The sequence below is a fragment of the Bos javanicus genome, chromosome 19 (genome assembly GCF_032452875.1).
Source record: "Bos javanicus breed banteng chromosome 19, ARS-OSU_banteng_1.0, whole genome shotgun sequence".
NCBI lineage: Eukaryota > Metazoa > Chordata > Mammalia > Artiodactyla > Bovidae > Bos > Bos javanicus.
The window spans coordinates 12,003,768-12,018,078 of NC_083886.1; the positions used below are offsets into that span (position 1 = coordinate 12,003,768).

At 37.3% G+C, this 14,311-nt stretch overlaps 1 protein-coding gene across 4 annotated transcripts in view; it reads left to right on the plus strand.

The window, feature by feature from the left end:
- VMP1 (vacuole membrane protein 1) overlaps window positions 1-14,311 on the plus strand; it is a 129,898-nt gene that overhangs the window by 9,166 nt on the left and 106,421 nt on the right. For 2 of the 4 annotated variants that reach the window (XM_061390200.1, XM_061390201.1), the window contains exons 2-5: window positions 5,717-5,799; window positions 7,342-7,443; window positions 11,775-11,910; window positions 13,051-13,141. In XM_061390200.1, coding sequence (XP_061246184.1) covers window positions 7,368-7,443; window positions 11,775-11,910; window positions 13,051-13,141 — 303 coding nt within the window. In that variant the 5' untranslated portion in view covers window positions 5,717-5,799; window positions 7,342-7,367. The remainder of the gene's footprint in view (window positions 1-5,716; window positions 5,800-7,341; window positions 7,444-11,774; window positions 11,911-13,050; window positions 13,142-14,311) is intronic. The other 2 variants (XM_061390199.1, XM_061390202.1) reach the window with 1 other exon arrangement.

The window sequence follows — 14,311 nt, forward strand, 5'->3', positions numbered from 1 at the left end:
AAACTTTTGAGACTTTTTTTTTTTTTGGTCTTTTCTTTTTCCCCCCTGTTACTCCAGAATTCATTGGTGAGAATTGAAAAATACTGTCATTTGACTGTTTTGTGTAGTAGAAGAAATATTGAATTTGAGCTTGAGAAAGTGAGATTGAACTCTTACCTTGTCATTTATATGCTGCTGAGTTGCTGTTTGGGGCCCTTGGAGCCCTCAATTTCTCATTTGTAGAAGGCAAGTGTAAAAATGACTGTTTCCTACAAAATGTTAGTATCATATTAGCTACTCTTTATGCAACCTGTATATCACTGTACAGAAGTAGTTATTATTATAGAAATCCAAAACCCTGGCCTTGGTCTGAGTAGGATTCATAGACTCCTAGAGTAGGAAGAAAATTATGACAGTCTCTTAGTCTGTGTGCCTAATAATTGGATGAGGAAAGGGAGAGTCAGGGTGCAAAATGACATTCTGAAGGTCTCTCAGTTAGTGGAGTCTCCCAAATCTAGACTGTTAAATCCTTTTATTATCTTAATTCTTGACCTTACTCTCACTCTCCATCTTTTTGGTGAAAATGTTTTGCTAAGATTGCATTGGTTATAAAAAACTGAATGAACATTTAGAAATAGATTGAGAGAAAGTGAAAAATGGGATTTTTAGGTTGTAATTTTACAAGTTATGCATTTTGCCTATGATGATAAAATCGTGTTTTTACACCCAAAATCTATCAGACTTGCAAAAAGGGAGTTCCTAAAGTGTCTTTCAGGTTGTTTGTTGTTTTTTTTTAACTTGGACTTTTACGTAAAATGTAATTAAAAATTAGACCTGGAGCAGTGGCCTTTTTCAACAATTAGAAGACTTTGATGAGTTGCATATACTTTACATTTCGCTTCATTAAGTTGAGGGATATTTTCAGCCAGAAACATATACTTATAACCTGCTAACCTGTTATTAGGAGATTTACTGAAATTCTGAATGCTTTTAAATTGTTAACTAACTTGGGATTTTAATTTTTTAATTTCCCCAAACTTTAGAAAGTTCACAAAGATTCAAGGAATATTTTTCATATATTCTCATTCAAATTATGAATTTTCAGAGAACAGATCGTTGGACTGTCCATGTGATGGAGACTCTCTGGCTCAGAGCCGGATGATCTGATAACCACTCTGATACTATGCATGGTGTTGGAATTATCTTTGCCTTTCTGCTCCTGTACAAACAGAAAGCTGGGTCAGAACCTCACTGGTCAAGATGTATTACTCTTCGCTTACAGTATTTATTTATTATGTTTCCAAGAATAAATTGCAGTTGCTTAATCTTTTTTTAGGGAAGTCTACAACTATTTTGGAATGGTCTGTGACTGAATATACTAAATAATCCAACCAGGGACACACACTCTAAAAGCAAAGAAGTTTACCAAAAGATGTAATATTCTCAGGTTTTCTGTCTTTGTGTGCCTTGTACGAAAAACACTGTAGTTTTATTGAGAAAGCTGACTTAATATTTTTATGAGAAAGTAGAATCATGTGGATAGATGGTTTTCTTAAAAGGAAGTATATTCATTTTATTTTGGAATTCAGTGATGAAGAAAATTCACTACTCTGTTTTCTTTTTATTTTCATCTTGGTAAATTCTCCAGTAAGTCTTGTGTCATTCAGTAAGTTGTATTTTCATGACATCCTTCAGTGTTTTTTGTGTCACATTAGGGGACTCACAGTAATTTAGTTTTACATTGTTTTTGCCTTACAAGTGTAGCTAATGTTTAAAATGAATGGAGCATTATAGTCTTAGTACACTGGATGTACAGCCTACAAAGAACCTTTGTGAGCTGCTTTTAGCAGTTTTCTGAGCACTTCTGCCAGAAACAAAAAAACCCCACATATTTTAATATCAACCTTAGGTTTTAAGTGTGCTTCAGCTGTATTTAAAATCTGCTAGTTACAGCCTTTTAAAGCATTTCTTGTTATCTAGATATATTTTCACAGTGAAATTATTTGACGTTTGAGTTAATCTGCTTTCGTATTTTTGTCTTCTCGTCCCATCTATAGACCTGTAGAGTTTATTTCAACAATTTTATTCTTAGAAACAAAACTACGATGCATGCTATTTAAATCGATATTATAACAGTCTGTGCAAGGCTGCATTGAATGTCAGGAATATGTCTATGTGCTAGGTTCCTTTTTGAGGAGATTTCAGTCTTTTAAACAGGCTAGTAATTGGGTTTATTCCCACATCCAGGGATCTGACTGACAATATTTAGTAACAGATTTTCAGAATTTGTGCTACTTCATTAAACTGAAAAGCGGCTCTCCTTAAAACTGTTTATTTCCTCTTTCCCTTGATACATTGGCTAGAGCTTTTTTGTTGTTGTTCAGCCACCCAGTCGTGTCCGACTCTTTGCAACCCCATGGACTGCAGCACATCAGGCCTCTCTGTCCCTCACCATCTCCCAAAGTTTGCCCAAGTTCATGTCCATTGCATCAGAGGTGCCATACAGCTATCTCATCTTCTGATGCCCTCGTCTCCTTCTGCCCTCAATCTTTCCCAGCATCAGGGACTTTTCCAGTGAGTCAGCTGTTTGCATCAGATGACCAAAATATGGGAGTCTCAACTTCAGCAACAGTCCTTTCAACAAGTATTCAGAGTTTATTTCCCTGAAGGTTGACTGGGTTGGTCTCCTTGCTGTCCAAGGGACTCTCAGGAGACTTCTCAGCACCATAGTTCAAAGGCATCAATCCCTCGGCCCTCCTCCTCCTTTACTGCCCAGCTCTCCCAACTGTACGTGACCACTGGGAAGGCCACAGCCTTGACTGTACATATGGGCCTTTGTGGGCAGAGTATTGTCTCTGCTTTTCAACACGCTGTCTAGGTTTGTCATAGTATTCTTGCCAAGAAGCAAAGTCTGCTTTTTTACCCTATAATGATTTTTAACAGATTGTCCTTTTGGTACTTTTCAAAGTGGTTGCATTGATGAAAAATAATTCATTTTTGTTATCTAGCATAATAAACCAAGATCTTTCTGTCGATGCTTCTGTAAAAATCAGTTGTGCAGGCTCTTGAATATTATAGAAAGATGGAAACCAAGTGCCTGTAAATGAATACTCGGGCAGTATTGACTATGGTTGTTTTGGAAAACTGAGACATTCCTGGAAGGGGTGTAGAGAAGCTAACATTAAGTGCCTGCTGTGTGCCAGCCAGACTCTGTGCAGGACAATTATATATAATTTTTCTGAAAGTAGAGAAAATAAACGAGAGTCCCCAGAGCAACACGAAGAACATTTAAGGATGACATGAAAATAGGAATGGGGATATTTTACGAGTAAACTCAAATGCAAAAGCTTAAATTACTTACCCAAGGTTATGCAACTAGTAAGTGATGTTGGTAGGATTTTTTTTTAGCTCCAAGGAAATAAAACTACTTTCAGGTGGGAAGGAGAACAGAATCAGAATAGCATGGATGCATTAGTCGTGAAGAGTGGAGTACAGGTGAAATGCCGCTGGCCCTGATTTGGCCTCTGACCAGTCGAGACATATTGGCAGCTTTGGGGCACCGAGTTAATGTTTTCAGTTCTGGAGGCTGGAAGTCCAGAATTAAGGTGCCAGCTCTCTTCTTGGCTGGTATGTGGCTGTCTTCTTTGTGTGTGCTCACATGACATTGCCTTTGTATGCATACATACATAGAAAGAGAGAAGTCTCTGGTGTCTCTTTTCTCTTCTAAGGACACCACATCTATCTGATTAGGGTCTCACCCTTAGGACCTCATTTAACCTTAATTACCTGCTTAAAAGCCCCAACTATAAAATAAATACAGTCACTTTGGGGATTAGAACTTCAGCATATAAGGGCGGGGGAGGTACAATTCAGCACATAACTAGCATATTCTCCTGTAAGTGTGTAATTCTCTCCTTATGTAATTGAGTAATTATGACATAAGAAATTTCTATTTGGTCTTTGTCCCAGTTCCAGGCACAAAGCTCCCCAATCCTTTGTAGTTTTCCTGAGTGATGTAAGTGAAAGGAGCACCTTTCATTCTAATGAGGCAACTTCTGTTGGGCCCGCTGTTACCTCCAGGGTGGGGACTGGTCACCAAAAAAAAACCTAGACGTGATTAGAGGGTTTGATCTTTCACCCTCGTCTCCCAACCTCTAGTAGGGGAGTGGGGCTAGAGGTTGGCAAAAGGTTTTCAAAAACTGTTTTTTAAACTGTGAATTTATTTTGTTTGTAAAGAAGTCGACAAATTAACTTAGTCTCTTACGTTATTTCTTACAAAACAAAATTCCAGACTTTTTTTCTAGAGAATTTTTTGAGTAGGAAATGTCAGTGGACTGTTTTCTTCTTTAGCATATTGTGTAAGAACACAGTATTTGCTCAAATAAAAGTTCCTCTTGAAATGTCTTGTAAAACGTCTCTGAGTGGTTGCATAATACCATTGCTATTAAGTAAGAACTTAAACAGACCCAGGTTGTTTTGAATAAAACTTTGTCTCTCAAAGAAGATACCATGGGAAAGAGTAAGACTGAGGAAATGAGTTACTGGTATTTTGTAGGGGGAAAGGTTTTAGAGTGTGTCCTTCATAACACGTAAGCTCTTTTCTGCCTTCTTACATCTTTGCATCACAAATTAATTAAATGTTCTTTATTGTGATGTAGGTAAATGGCTGTTCATCTCGAAAATGAATTGCCTGCAGAATTTGACTGAATATGAGTTTTCAGTTTTAAGTCTTTACAGAACTTATTATGTATGAATGATTAGAAGATGGAAAATCTTTAACTTCATGTTGAATGACTAGAAGATGGAAAATCTTTAACTTCTTTATTATATGGTTCATTTAAGATATATTCAGTTAATTTTATTAATAAAACCAGAAAGCATGATTTGTGGAATAGATTTGTATTTTTTAAACCTATTGTGATGGTTTGATCATATAGATTTTCACAAATTATCTTCACATTTTTTTGTAATTGCTTGTCTTTTGAAAATATTGTCACAGAAGTATGACTTAAGTTTACAGAATCAAGTTTCAGCTTCTATGACTACTATGAATGTATTGCCCTCTGAGCTCCCATACTTTATCCTGTACTTTCTGTCTCCTTATTGTTGGAGGAGTTTGTAATTTCCTCAGTTCTGTCTTGTCGCAACAAAAATTTGAAGCAACTGGACAGACCAGCATTACAGCCCTTGGACCGACCAGTGTTACAGCTCTTTGTTACAGCTCAGTTTTATTTACAAAGCAAAGGAAAATATATCCTTGAGGCGTGAGGGCATGCCAACCCAAAAGACATGAAGAGAAGAGAGGCCCCAGCCCATTTTTGGGTCCTCTTTTTATATGCTTTTTCTCCTCCTCCTGGGCCTGCCCTGTGTAAATTGGGCTAGCCTTGGAGTGCTGGTTGTTTTACCTGAGGTCCTCACTCCGGTTTTCCGACCTTTGTTCTACCTAACATTATCATCATTGTAACTGGTAAATATTGAGTGCCTATAAAAGATGAGACAATATTAGTATTTTATGTATATTATTTTATTTAATCCTCAGAGTACCTTTTGAAGAAACTGATATATAGAGATGTAAAAACTTGCCAAAGCTTAAAATAGATACTGGGAAGTTTGGATTTGAATCCAGTTCTGTTAGATTCCAAAACCTGTTTTCTTTCTGCTAAGTTATTTACTGTATATCTATTTCATTGTTTTATGTTATAATTGAAGTCTTGTGTTCATCTGGTTTCCCTGCTAGACTATGACCTGCTGGAGGATAAGGATCTTCTGGTATTCACGTTTGTGTCTTCAGTGGCCATTGCTGACCCCAGAACTTTTATAGTGAGTGTTGGATGAAAGACACTGATGTAACTTATGTGGTAGCCATGAGGCTTGTGCTATGAAGTACTTTCTCTCATACAGACAGTTGCTAGGTTTACTGCTTCATATACCTGCCCTTTTGGTGTATTGCCATTTATGGTTATATGCACACTAGCATGCCCAAACACACTCCTTCATTGTCATCAATTCTGTGGACATGAGAATTTTTGTTCTCCTTTTGTAGATCCAAAGAATCAAGATCTAGAAAAAATGAGACTTAAAATCACGCAACTAGTTAGTAGCAAATCTGGTGTGCAAATCCGGATTTTAGACTCACAGTCCTCTGCTCCAGGCTCTCCATCTGTGCTGAGGGAAACCTGTGCTTTATTTCCTGATATGTTAATTTGTTTATTGAAAAATGAAGGCAACAAAAAAAGGTGTCCAGAAATGGATTGTGTCTAAAAGAAGAAACCTTCTGTTGGAGTAATCAATGTAGGCTTTTTCTTCAGCCTTTATAATCTTACATTTGTTTTCCTTTATGAAGCCTAAAGTATGGTTGGAATTTTAGCCAAGGGATAAAATAGTTCTAACTAACAAAGTGTAGGAAGATTGAACCCATGGCCACGTCATATTCTCATCAGCTGAGTCTAAATCTAGCAGGACTCACGGCACGTGCAGAGGACTCAGCACTGATGAAGTGATACACATTTTAAGTAGCAAGATGTGCTTTACTGGCACCTGAAAGAGTGATACAGGCACAGGTAATCTTATGTTTTTGTATGGAATAATTACATCAGCACCGTTTATATGTTGTAATTTAGAGAGTTTAAGTAAAAGATTTACATCTATACTTGTAATATAAAGTATAATATGACAAGTCCATTTAAATACTCACCCATTCTTGGCTGCCTCAGGTCTCAGTTGAGGCACACAGGCTCAGTAGTTAGGCAGGGCGTGTGGGGCCTTAGTCCCTGACCAGGGGCCGGAACCATGTCCCCTGCATGGGAAGGTGGGCTCTTAACCCCTGCACCACCAGGCAAGTCCTTAAAGAGTACATTTAACTCATCTTAAACGTTTAAAATTTTCACCTTCTATGCCTGTACATTTTTTTTCTTTCAGTAGAATTGCTTGCTAAATATAATGAATCTTGGATCTGTTGTCAACATTTTTAACATGTTTGATAATGTAATCTTTTTTTTTTTTAAAGTAATTCCAAAGGACTGAAAGATTGGTAAAATTTGAGCAGATAGTATGTATGGTATTAATGAATCAGAAAGACTTTAGACCTTTTATCTGTTTGAAGGTACTAGCATTTTATAACCTTCTGTGGACACATTGCCTCCAAATTTTAATCTGGAAAAGCACTGGGATAGCTGTTTGGAAAAGGATTGCAACAACATGGCTTTTATATGTTTAATACTTCTACTAGAGAAAATTAAGGTGTCAACACGTTGAGATAGCAGGTGGGGATTCCTACCATGTGGTTTCTGTATTGTTTCATTCAGCCACAGATGCAAGGCAGGAATATGTAACATAGCACTGGATTTTATTTTGTTTTATTAGCTCCTCAAGAGTTATTGATCTATGAAATGGCAGAGAATGGACAAAATTGTGACCAGAGACGTGTAGCAATGAACAAGGAACAATATAATGGAAACTTCACAGGTAAAGGATGGTGGTTTGAAGGGAGAAGATCTGTGGGTTTAAATGATATCCTTTTCATTGGAATAAAATTCAAATATATCTAATATATATTATCTTTTGTTAATAAAATAATATATAGTAATAGAAAATACATCAAATTCTTATAAATCTTGTAAAAGATTATCTTTTGTTTCATCTTCATAGTAAATTAAATTATGGATGTATAAGGGCCTATAAGGTGATTTTTCACAGTGACAGCAGAAGCAGCTTGGCCATATTTACAGCAGCAGTGTTCTAGACACAAAATTCTTGCTTTTTAATCTTATGGTGTGGTAAATATTTATTGGATTTTGTTTGCCATTCAGTTCTATCATGCTATTTTGTAACCTTAGAAATACATTATAAATTTATTTATTATGCTAATTGTAATTTTTGTAATTATCCAAAAAGAATGTGATTATTGTGTATTTCTTTTTAAATTTTAGTTTGAGACAAATAAATTTTTATTTTAATTGAATTAGGAATTTGTGGTAAATTTCAATATGCTGCTGCTGCTGCTAAGTCGCTTCAGTCGTGTCCAATTCTGTGCTACCCCATAGACAGCAGCCCACCAGCCTCCCCCTCCCTGGGATTCTCCAGGCAAGAACACTGGAGTGGGTTGCCATTTCCTTCTCCAATGCATGAAAGGGAAAAGTGAAAGTGAAGTCACTCTGCCGTGCCTGACTCTTAGCAACTCCATGGGCTGCAGCCTACCAGGCTCCTCCATCCATGGGATTCTCCAGGCAAGAGTAGGGTGCCATTGCCTTCTCTGAAATTTCAGTATATTTGACTCTTATTTATACATTTACCCTAAAAATTACAGTTACCATTTATATAGACAACATAAGTAAGAACTTTCCTTTATGTGTTTAAAAGAAACTGAAAGGTTTTCCTTTTCTGTTAATTGTAATGATTTGCTTTTTAACTTGATCATTTGACATCTCAAACACATTGCAAATAATATCAGTACTTCAGCAGGGTTATAATTCTGTCATAGAAATCTTCTTCTACTGGAAGGACTGAAAGCTTTCTGAAGTAGTAGTCCCCATCTGTTCATTTTGATCACTACATTGCTTTGCAGAATGTGTTTGCAGCACTTAACTGACTCTTGGGTTACTTTGGTTGTCAATAAATTTTGTATCATTTCACCATGAGTCTCAGGATTCAGAGATAGGCATTGCCTGTATCACAGTCTCGTCTCATTCGGAGCTTTCACATGTCATTTTTTCACTCCTTTCAGCAAGCACATGCATTTGTATATTCTTCTTCTATTGCCTACACCTTTGGAATTTAAAATTAATGTGAGAATGGCACACTTACTGTTCTGTACCATGGTGTGCATTTGTTTGAGATTTTTAACTTGCTATTTTCTAGAGATTGTACATGAAGAACTTATTCTTTTTTCTTTGTGTATTTTGGGCTGCACTAGACTTCGTTGCTGCGTGCGGGCTTACTCTTCATGGCACTGCACAGGCTCCTCATTGCTGTGGTTTCTTGTTGCGGGGCACAGGCTCAATAGTTGTGGCCCACGTGCTTCATTGCTCCACAGCATGTGGGATCTTCCCAGACCATGGCTTGAACCAGAGTCCTTTGCTTTGGCAGGTGGATTCTTATCCACTGAACCACCAGGAAAGTCCCAAGAACTTATTCTTTATTGCGGCTGCTTAGTGTTCTGTTGTTCAGGTATAACATATTTTAATCACTCCTCCATCTTATTAAAGCAAATAACACCGCACTGAATAAACTTGTACAAAAGTCATTTCTCCTTACACCTAATCATTCTCCTAAGTAGAATTATTCAGTGACAGTTCAGTTCAGTTCAGTTCAGTTGCTCAGTCAAGTCGACTCCTTGCGACCCCATGGACTGCAGCACGCCAGGCCTCCCTGTCCATCACCAACTCCTGGAGTTTACCCAAACTCATCTCCATTGATTGAGTCGGTGATACCATCCAACCATCTCATCCTCTGTTGTCCCCTTCTCCTCCCGCCTTCAATCTTTCCCAGCATCAGGGCCTTTTCCAGTGAGTCACCTCTTTGCATCAGGTGGCTGAAGTATTGGAGTTTCAGCTTCAACATCAGTCCTTCCAGTGAAGATTCAGGACTGATCTCCTTTGGGATGGACTGGTTGGATCTCCTTGCAGTCCAAGGGACTCTCAAGATTCTTCTCCAAAACCGTAGTTCAAAAGCATCAATTCTTCAGTGCTCAGCTTTCTTTATATATAGTCCAACTCTCACATCCATACGTGACTTCTGGAAAAACCATAGCCTTGACTTGACAGACCGTTGTTGGCGAAGTAATGTCAAAGTTGGTCATAACTTTGCTTTTTAATATGCTGTCTAGGTTGCTCATAACTTTGCTTCTAAGGAGCAGCCGTCTTTTAATTTTATGGCTGCGGTCACCATCTGCAGTGATTTTGGAGGCCCCCAAAATAAAGTCTGCCACTGTTTCTACTGTTTCCCCATCTATTTGCCTTGAAGTCATGGGACCAGATGCCATGATCTTAGTTTTCTGAATGTTGAGCTTTAAGCCAACTTTTTCACTCTCCTTTTTCACTTTCATCAAGAGGCTCTTTACTTCTTTGCTTTCTGCCATAAGGGTGGTGTCATCTGCATATCTGAGGTTATTGATACTTCTCCCGGCAATCTTGATTCCAGCTTGTGCTTCATCCACCCTGGCATTTTACATGATGTGTTCTGCATATAAGTTAAATAAGCAGGGTGACAATATACAGCCTTGACGTACTCCTTTTCCTATTTGGAACCAGTCTGTTGTTCCATGTCTAGTTCTAACTGTTGCTTCCTGACCTGCATACAGATTTCTCAAGAGGCAGGTCAGGTGGTCTGGTGTTCCCATCTCTTTGAGAATTTTCCACAGTTTGTTGTGATCCACACAGTCAAAGGCTTTGGCATAGTCAATAAAGCAGAAATAGATGTTTTTCTGAAACTTTCTTGCTTTTTCAATGATCCAGCGGATGTTGGCAATTTGATCTCTGGTTCCTCTGCCTTTTCTAAAACCAGCTTGAACATCTGGAAGTTTACGATTCATGTATTGTTGAAGCCTCACTTGGAGAATTTTGAGCATTACTTTGCTAGCATGTGAGATGAGTGCAATTGTGCAGTAGTTTGAGCATGCTTTGACATTGCTTTTCTTAGGGATTGGAATGAAAACTGACCTTTTCCAGTCCTGTGGCCACTGCTGAGTTTTCCAAATTTGCTGGCATATTGAGTGCAGCACTTTCACAGCAGCATCTTTCAGGATTTGAAATAGCTCAACTGGAGAGTATATGCATTTATAATTTCAAGAGATGATGCCAAGAGATTTATTATTATTTACAATAATAAGTAACCTTAATTGTACATGTATATACATGTATTAACTCTTTATATTAACTCTTTATACATGTATTAATCTTTAACAAGACCCTAAAAAGTAACTACTGTTTTTATTTTAGCGAAGAGAAAACTGAGGCACGGAAAGGTTAACTGGCTTTGACCAGTAGGTGGCAGAGCCAGGGTTTGATGTCCCTTCACAAGGTTTTTTTAGAGCAGAACCTGCTGGTCTTCCCTGATATCTCAGATGGTAAAGCATCTGCCTGCAATGCAGGAGACCCGGGTTTGGTCCCTGAGTTGGGAAGATCCCCTGGAGAAGGCAATAACAACCCACTCCAGTATTCTTGCCTGGAGCATTCCATGGACATAAGAGCTTAGCAGGCTATAGTCCATGGGATCGCAGAGAGTCGGAAATGACTAAGTGACTAACACTACTACTACTAGTTGGCCTTCACATTTTGAGCTCTAAATCACTTTGTTCTATGATATGATGCTAAATTGCCCTTCACAGAAAGTGGACTAATTTACTATTCCAGTAATGTATGGGCTTCCGAGGTGGCTCAGATGGTAAAGTGTCTGCCTGCTATGCTGGAGACCTGGGTTCGATCCCTGGGTTAGGAAAATCCCCTGGAGAAGGAAATGGCAACCCACTCCAGTACTCTTGCCTAGAAAATTTTATGGACGGAGGAGCCTGGTAGGCTACAGTCCATAGGGTCACAAAGAGTCAGACATGACTGAGGGACATCACTTTGACTTTCAGTAATGTATAAGAGAAACTTGTGTCCTGACTCTAAAATAATTCCAAAAAGAATGATAAGAGTAGAACAGCAGGACATAGCCTAGACTTGGCACAGTGTGAATCCGGTTGTTTGCTTTTGAGGTTTCTATGCAGTCCTTCAAACATGGGATGGGAAGATAGGTGAGTTTTGAGAGTGACTGGGAAAAGTAGCATCCTGTTTTAACTTCTGCACTAATTTTTTCAGACCCCTCTTCAGTGAATGAAAAGAAGAGGAGGGATCGAGAAGAAAGACAGAATATTGTCCTGTGGAGACAGCCGCTCATTACCTTGCAGTATTTTTCTCTGGAAACCCTAGTAATCTTGAAGGAATGGACCTCAAAGTAAAGAGTCTTCCATTAACTTTTATATAAACTGTTTTTACTAATTCTAGAAGTCTTCAGCAATCTCCTATTCCTGCCACCTGCTCTATCAAAATGGATTAATTAAATTTAGAATGTTATAGGAACATATATGTTTTCCTTTCTATATGTAGTTTGAAGAAAAATAGATTAGGGAAACACTGCTATTTGTTCACTGGATTATTACAGTTGACCATTGTCTCCTATTGAATCCTTTATGCAAAGGAGAACCCTAAAAATGAAAGTTTTTTCTTCTGGCTTTACCTTCAGGAGAAATCAGGCCTGTGTACGATACACTGATTCTTTAGCAGGTCAAGGTTCAGGATACGTGGCACTACTGATAGTTTGAGCCAATGAAAAGGACTCTGCCATGGAAATTGTGTTCTGTCTTTGAATTTAGTACTTGTAAGCCCTGTTTCTGATATCATAAAGAACAAGTTGAACTTTTAATTGCCTTAATCATTTTATGGTTTACCTTTCCAAGATATCTGTAATAATATCTTACATTTTTATTGTACTTGCGGTTTATAAAGTATTTTGTAACACTTTTTAGTTCATTTGATTCTTCTAGCAATTCTGCGAAGAAGGTAAAATAAATATACGATCATTATGATTTTAAAAACAAGGAACAGAATCAGATTGGTTGAGTGTCTTACTCCAAGTGCAGTACTTTAGAGACTCTGATCCAAGTCCTCTGACTAAAGGCTAAAGCCCTATGCAGTATATACTTGTTCAAATTCATTTCTAGTTGGAGGATAATAGCTTTACAGTGTTGTGTTGGTTTCTGCCATACAGCAGCATGAATCAGCCAGAAGTATACATATATCCTCTTAGTCCTGTCACAATTAGAGGCTGGAGTATATACAAGCAATTTGGGGGTATAGGGAGGGCGGCAGTGGGGTTTCTAGTGAGAAATTAGATTCTGTACCCATGTATCTTGTTTATTCTCTTCTGTACATCAAGAGACTATAGTCTTTAAGAGCAAAAGAGCTCAGTCCACCAAGAACCACTTCTAAACCTGAGCTAAAAAACTTCATTGTTTAAGTGAGAAATGTCTTGAGAGTGATGAATCCTAAAAATGAGACTGTGATGTATCTCATTTTTTTTTGTTTTGTTTTTAAGATTATGGCATCGTCAAAGCATTGTGGTGTCTTTTTTACTGCTGCTTGCTGTGCTTACAGCTACGTATTATGTTGAAGGAGCACATCAACAGGTATGAGGTTCAGTGCTGTTCTTGTTCCTTCCCGAATCCCAGGCAGTTTCAGAATGGAACTGTTTTGGGATTTGTTGTGGGTTTTGTTGATTTTTTAAAAAAACTTATTTTACAAGTGATATCTTAATGTCTTATTTTTAAGGTCAAATATTAAAAATATTCTTACGGTAGTTCATGGCTGCTCAGTATTTATATTTGGTATATATCATTCCTTTTTACCTTTAAGGATTTAAATGTAACTTTCCAAGCAGTGTTTAGTCAAAGCAGCATGAATTCTTTAATCACTACCAAAGTCTTCATATTTTCTATACTGTGACCTATCAAAGCTCATATACTCATCCTAGATTGAAAGTTTGGTTTTATATGTATAAAGTGGGGGGAAGTTCGCTTGCCTGTTGTTTATAAGTACAGCATAAATGAAGGGAAAATAGGACATTTTGTTAATAACTTTTGTTAAAATAGCAAAATGTTCATGTATTCTGATAGGAAATAGTTCTAAAAGGGTACCATTTCACATGTTAGAGCAGTTTACCTCTATATTCATCAAAATGCCAATGGTGATTATCTTTGGTAGGGTGGAGATTATGAACGATAGTTGTTTTTTATTTTATATATTTCAACTTGTCTGTAATAAACATATATTGCTTGTAAAATTAGGAAACAATAAATGGCATTAAAAGGAGGGGGGTGAAGCAGTTTGCTTCTAATCAGAGAAGTTTTTATACATATAAATGCAGGTTTTAAATATATATTAAAGAAATCTGTGTGTGCTATTAAGAGTTCCCAGGGAACCGGCTTGATGGATTTACTGTCCAGTATGAGCATCTAAACTCTGGAAATCTTCCAAGTCCGTATCCCAGTGGGCTGCAGTTTGCTTTTGCTTACTAAGCATCTTGGTCTTAAATATATAAAAATAATTTTATGTACATTTTTTACTAGAATCCACAAGAATATGTTCTAGTTCCAAATATTATATAAATAACCACCCATCTCTTACAACTGTATATATATTATCATGCTTTTTTAAACAAAATTTGTGAAACTTTTAAGTGTCTTAAAAATTTTTATTCTCATAGTTATCAGTAATTTGCATATTTCCTACAAATGTCATTATAATAGTAGGAGTTTTAAAACATTAGTAATGAGCTTTATTCCAGTCACATGATTTTT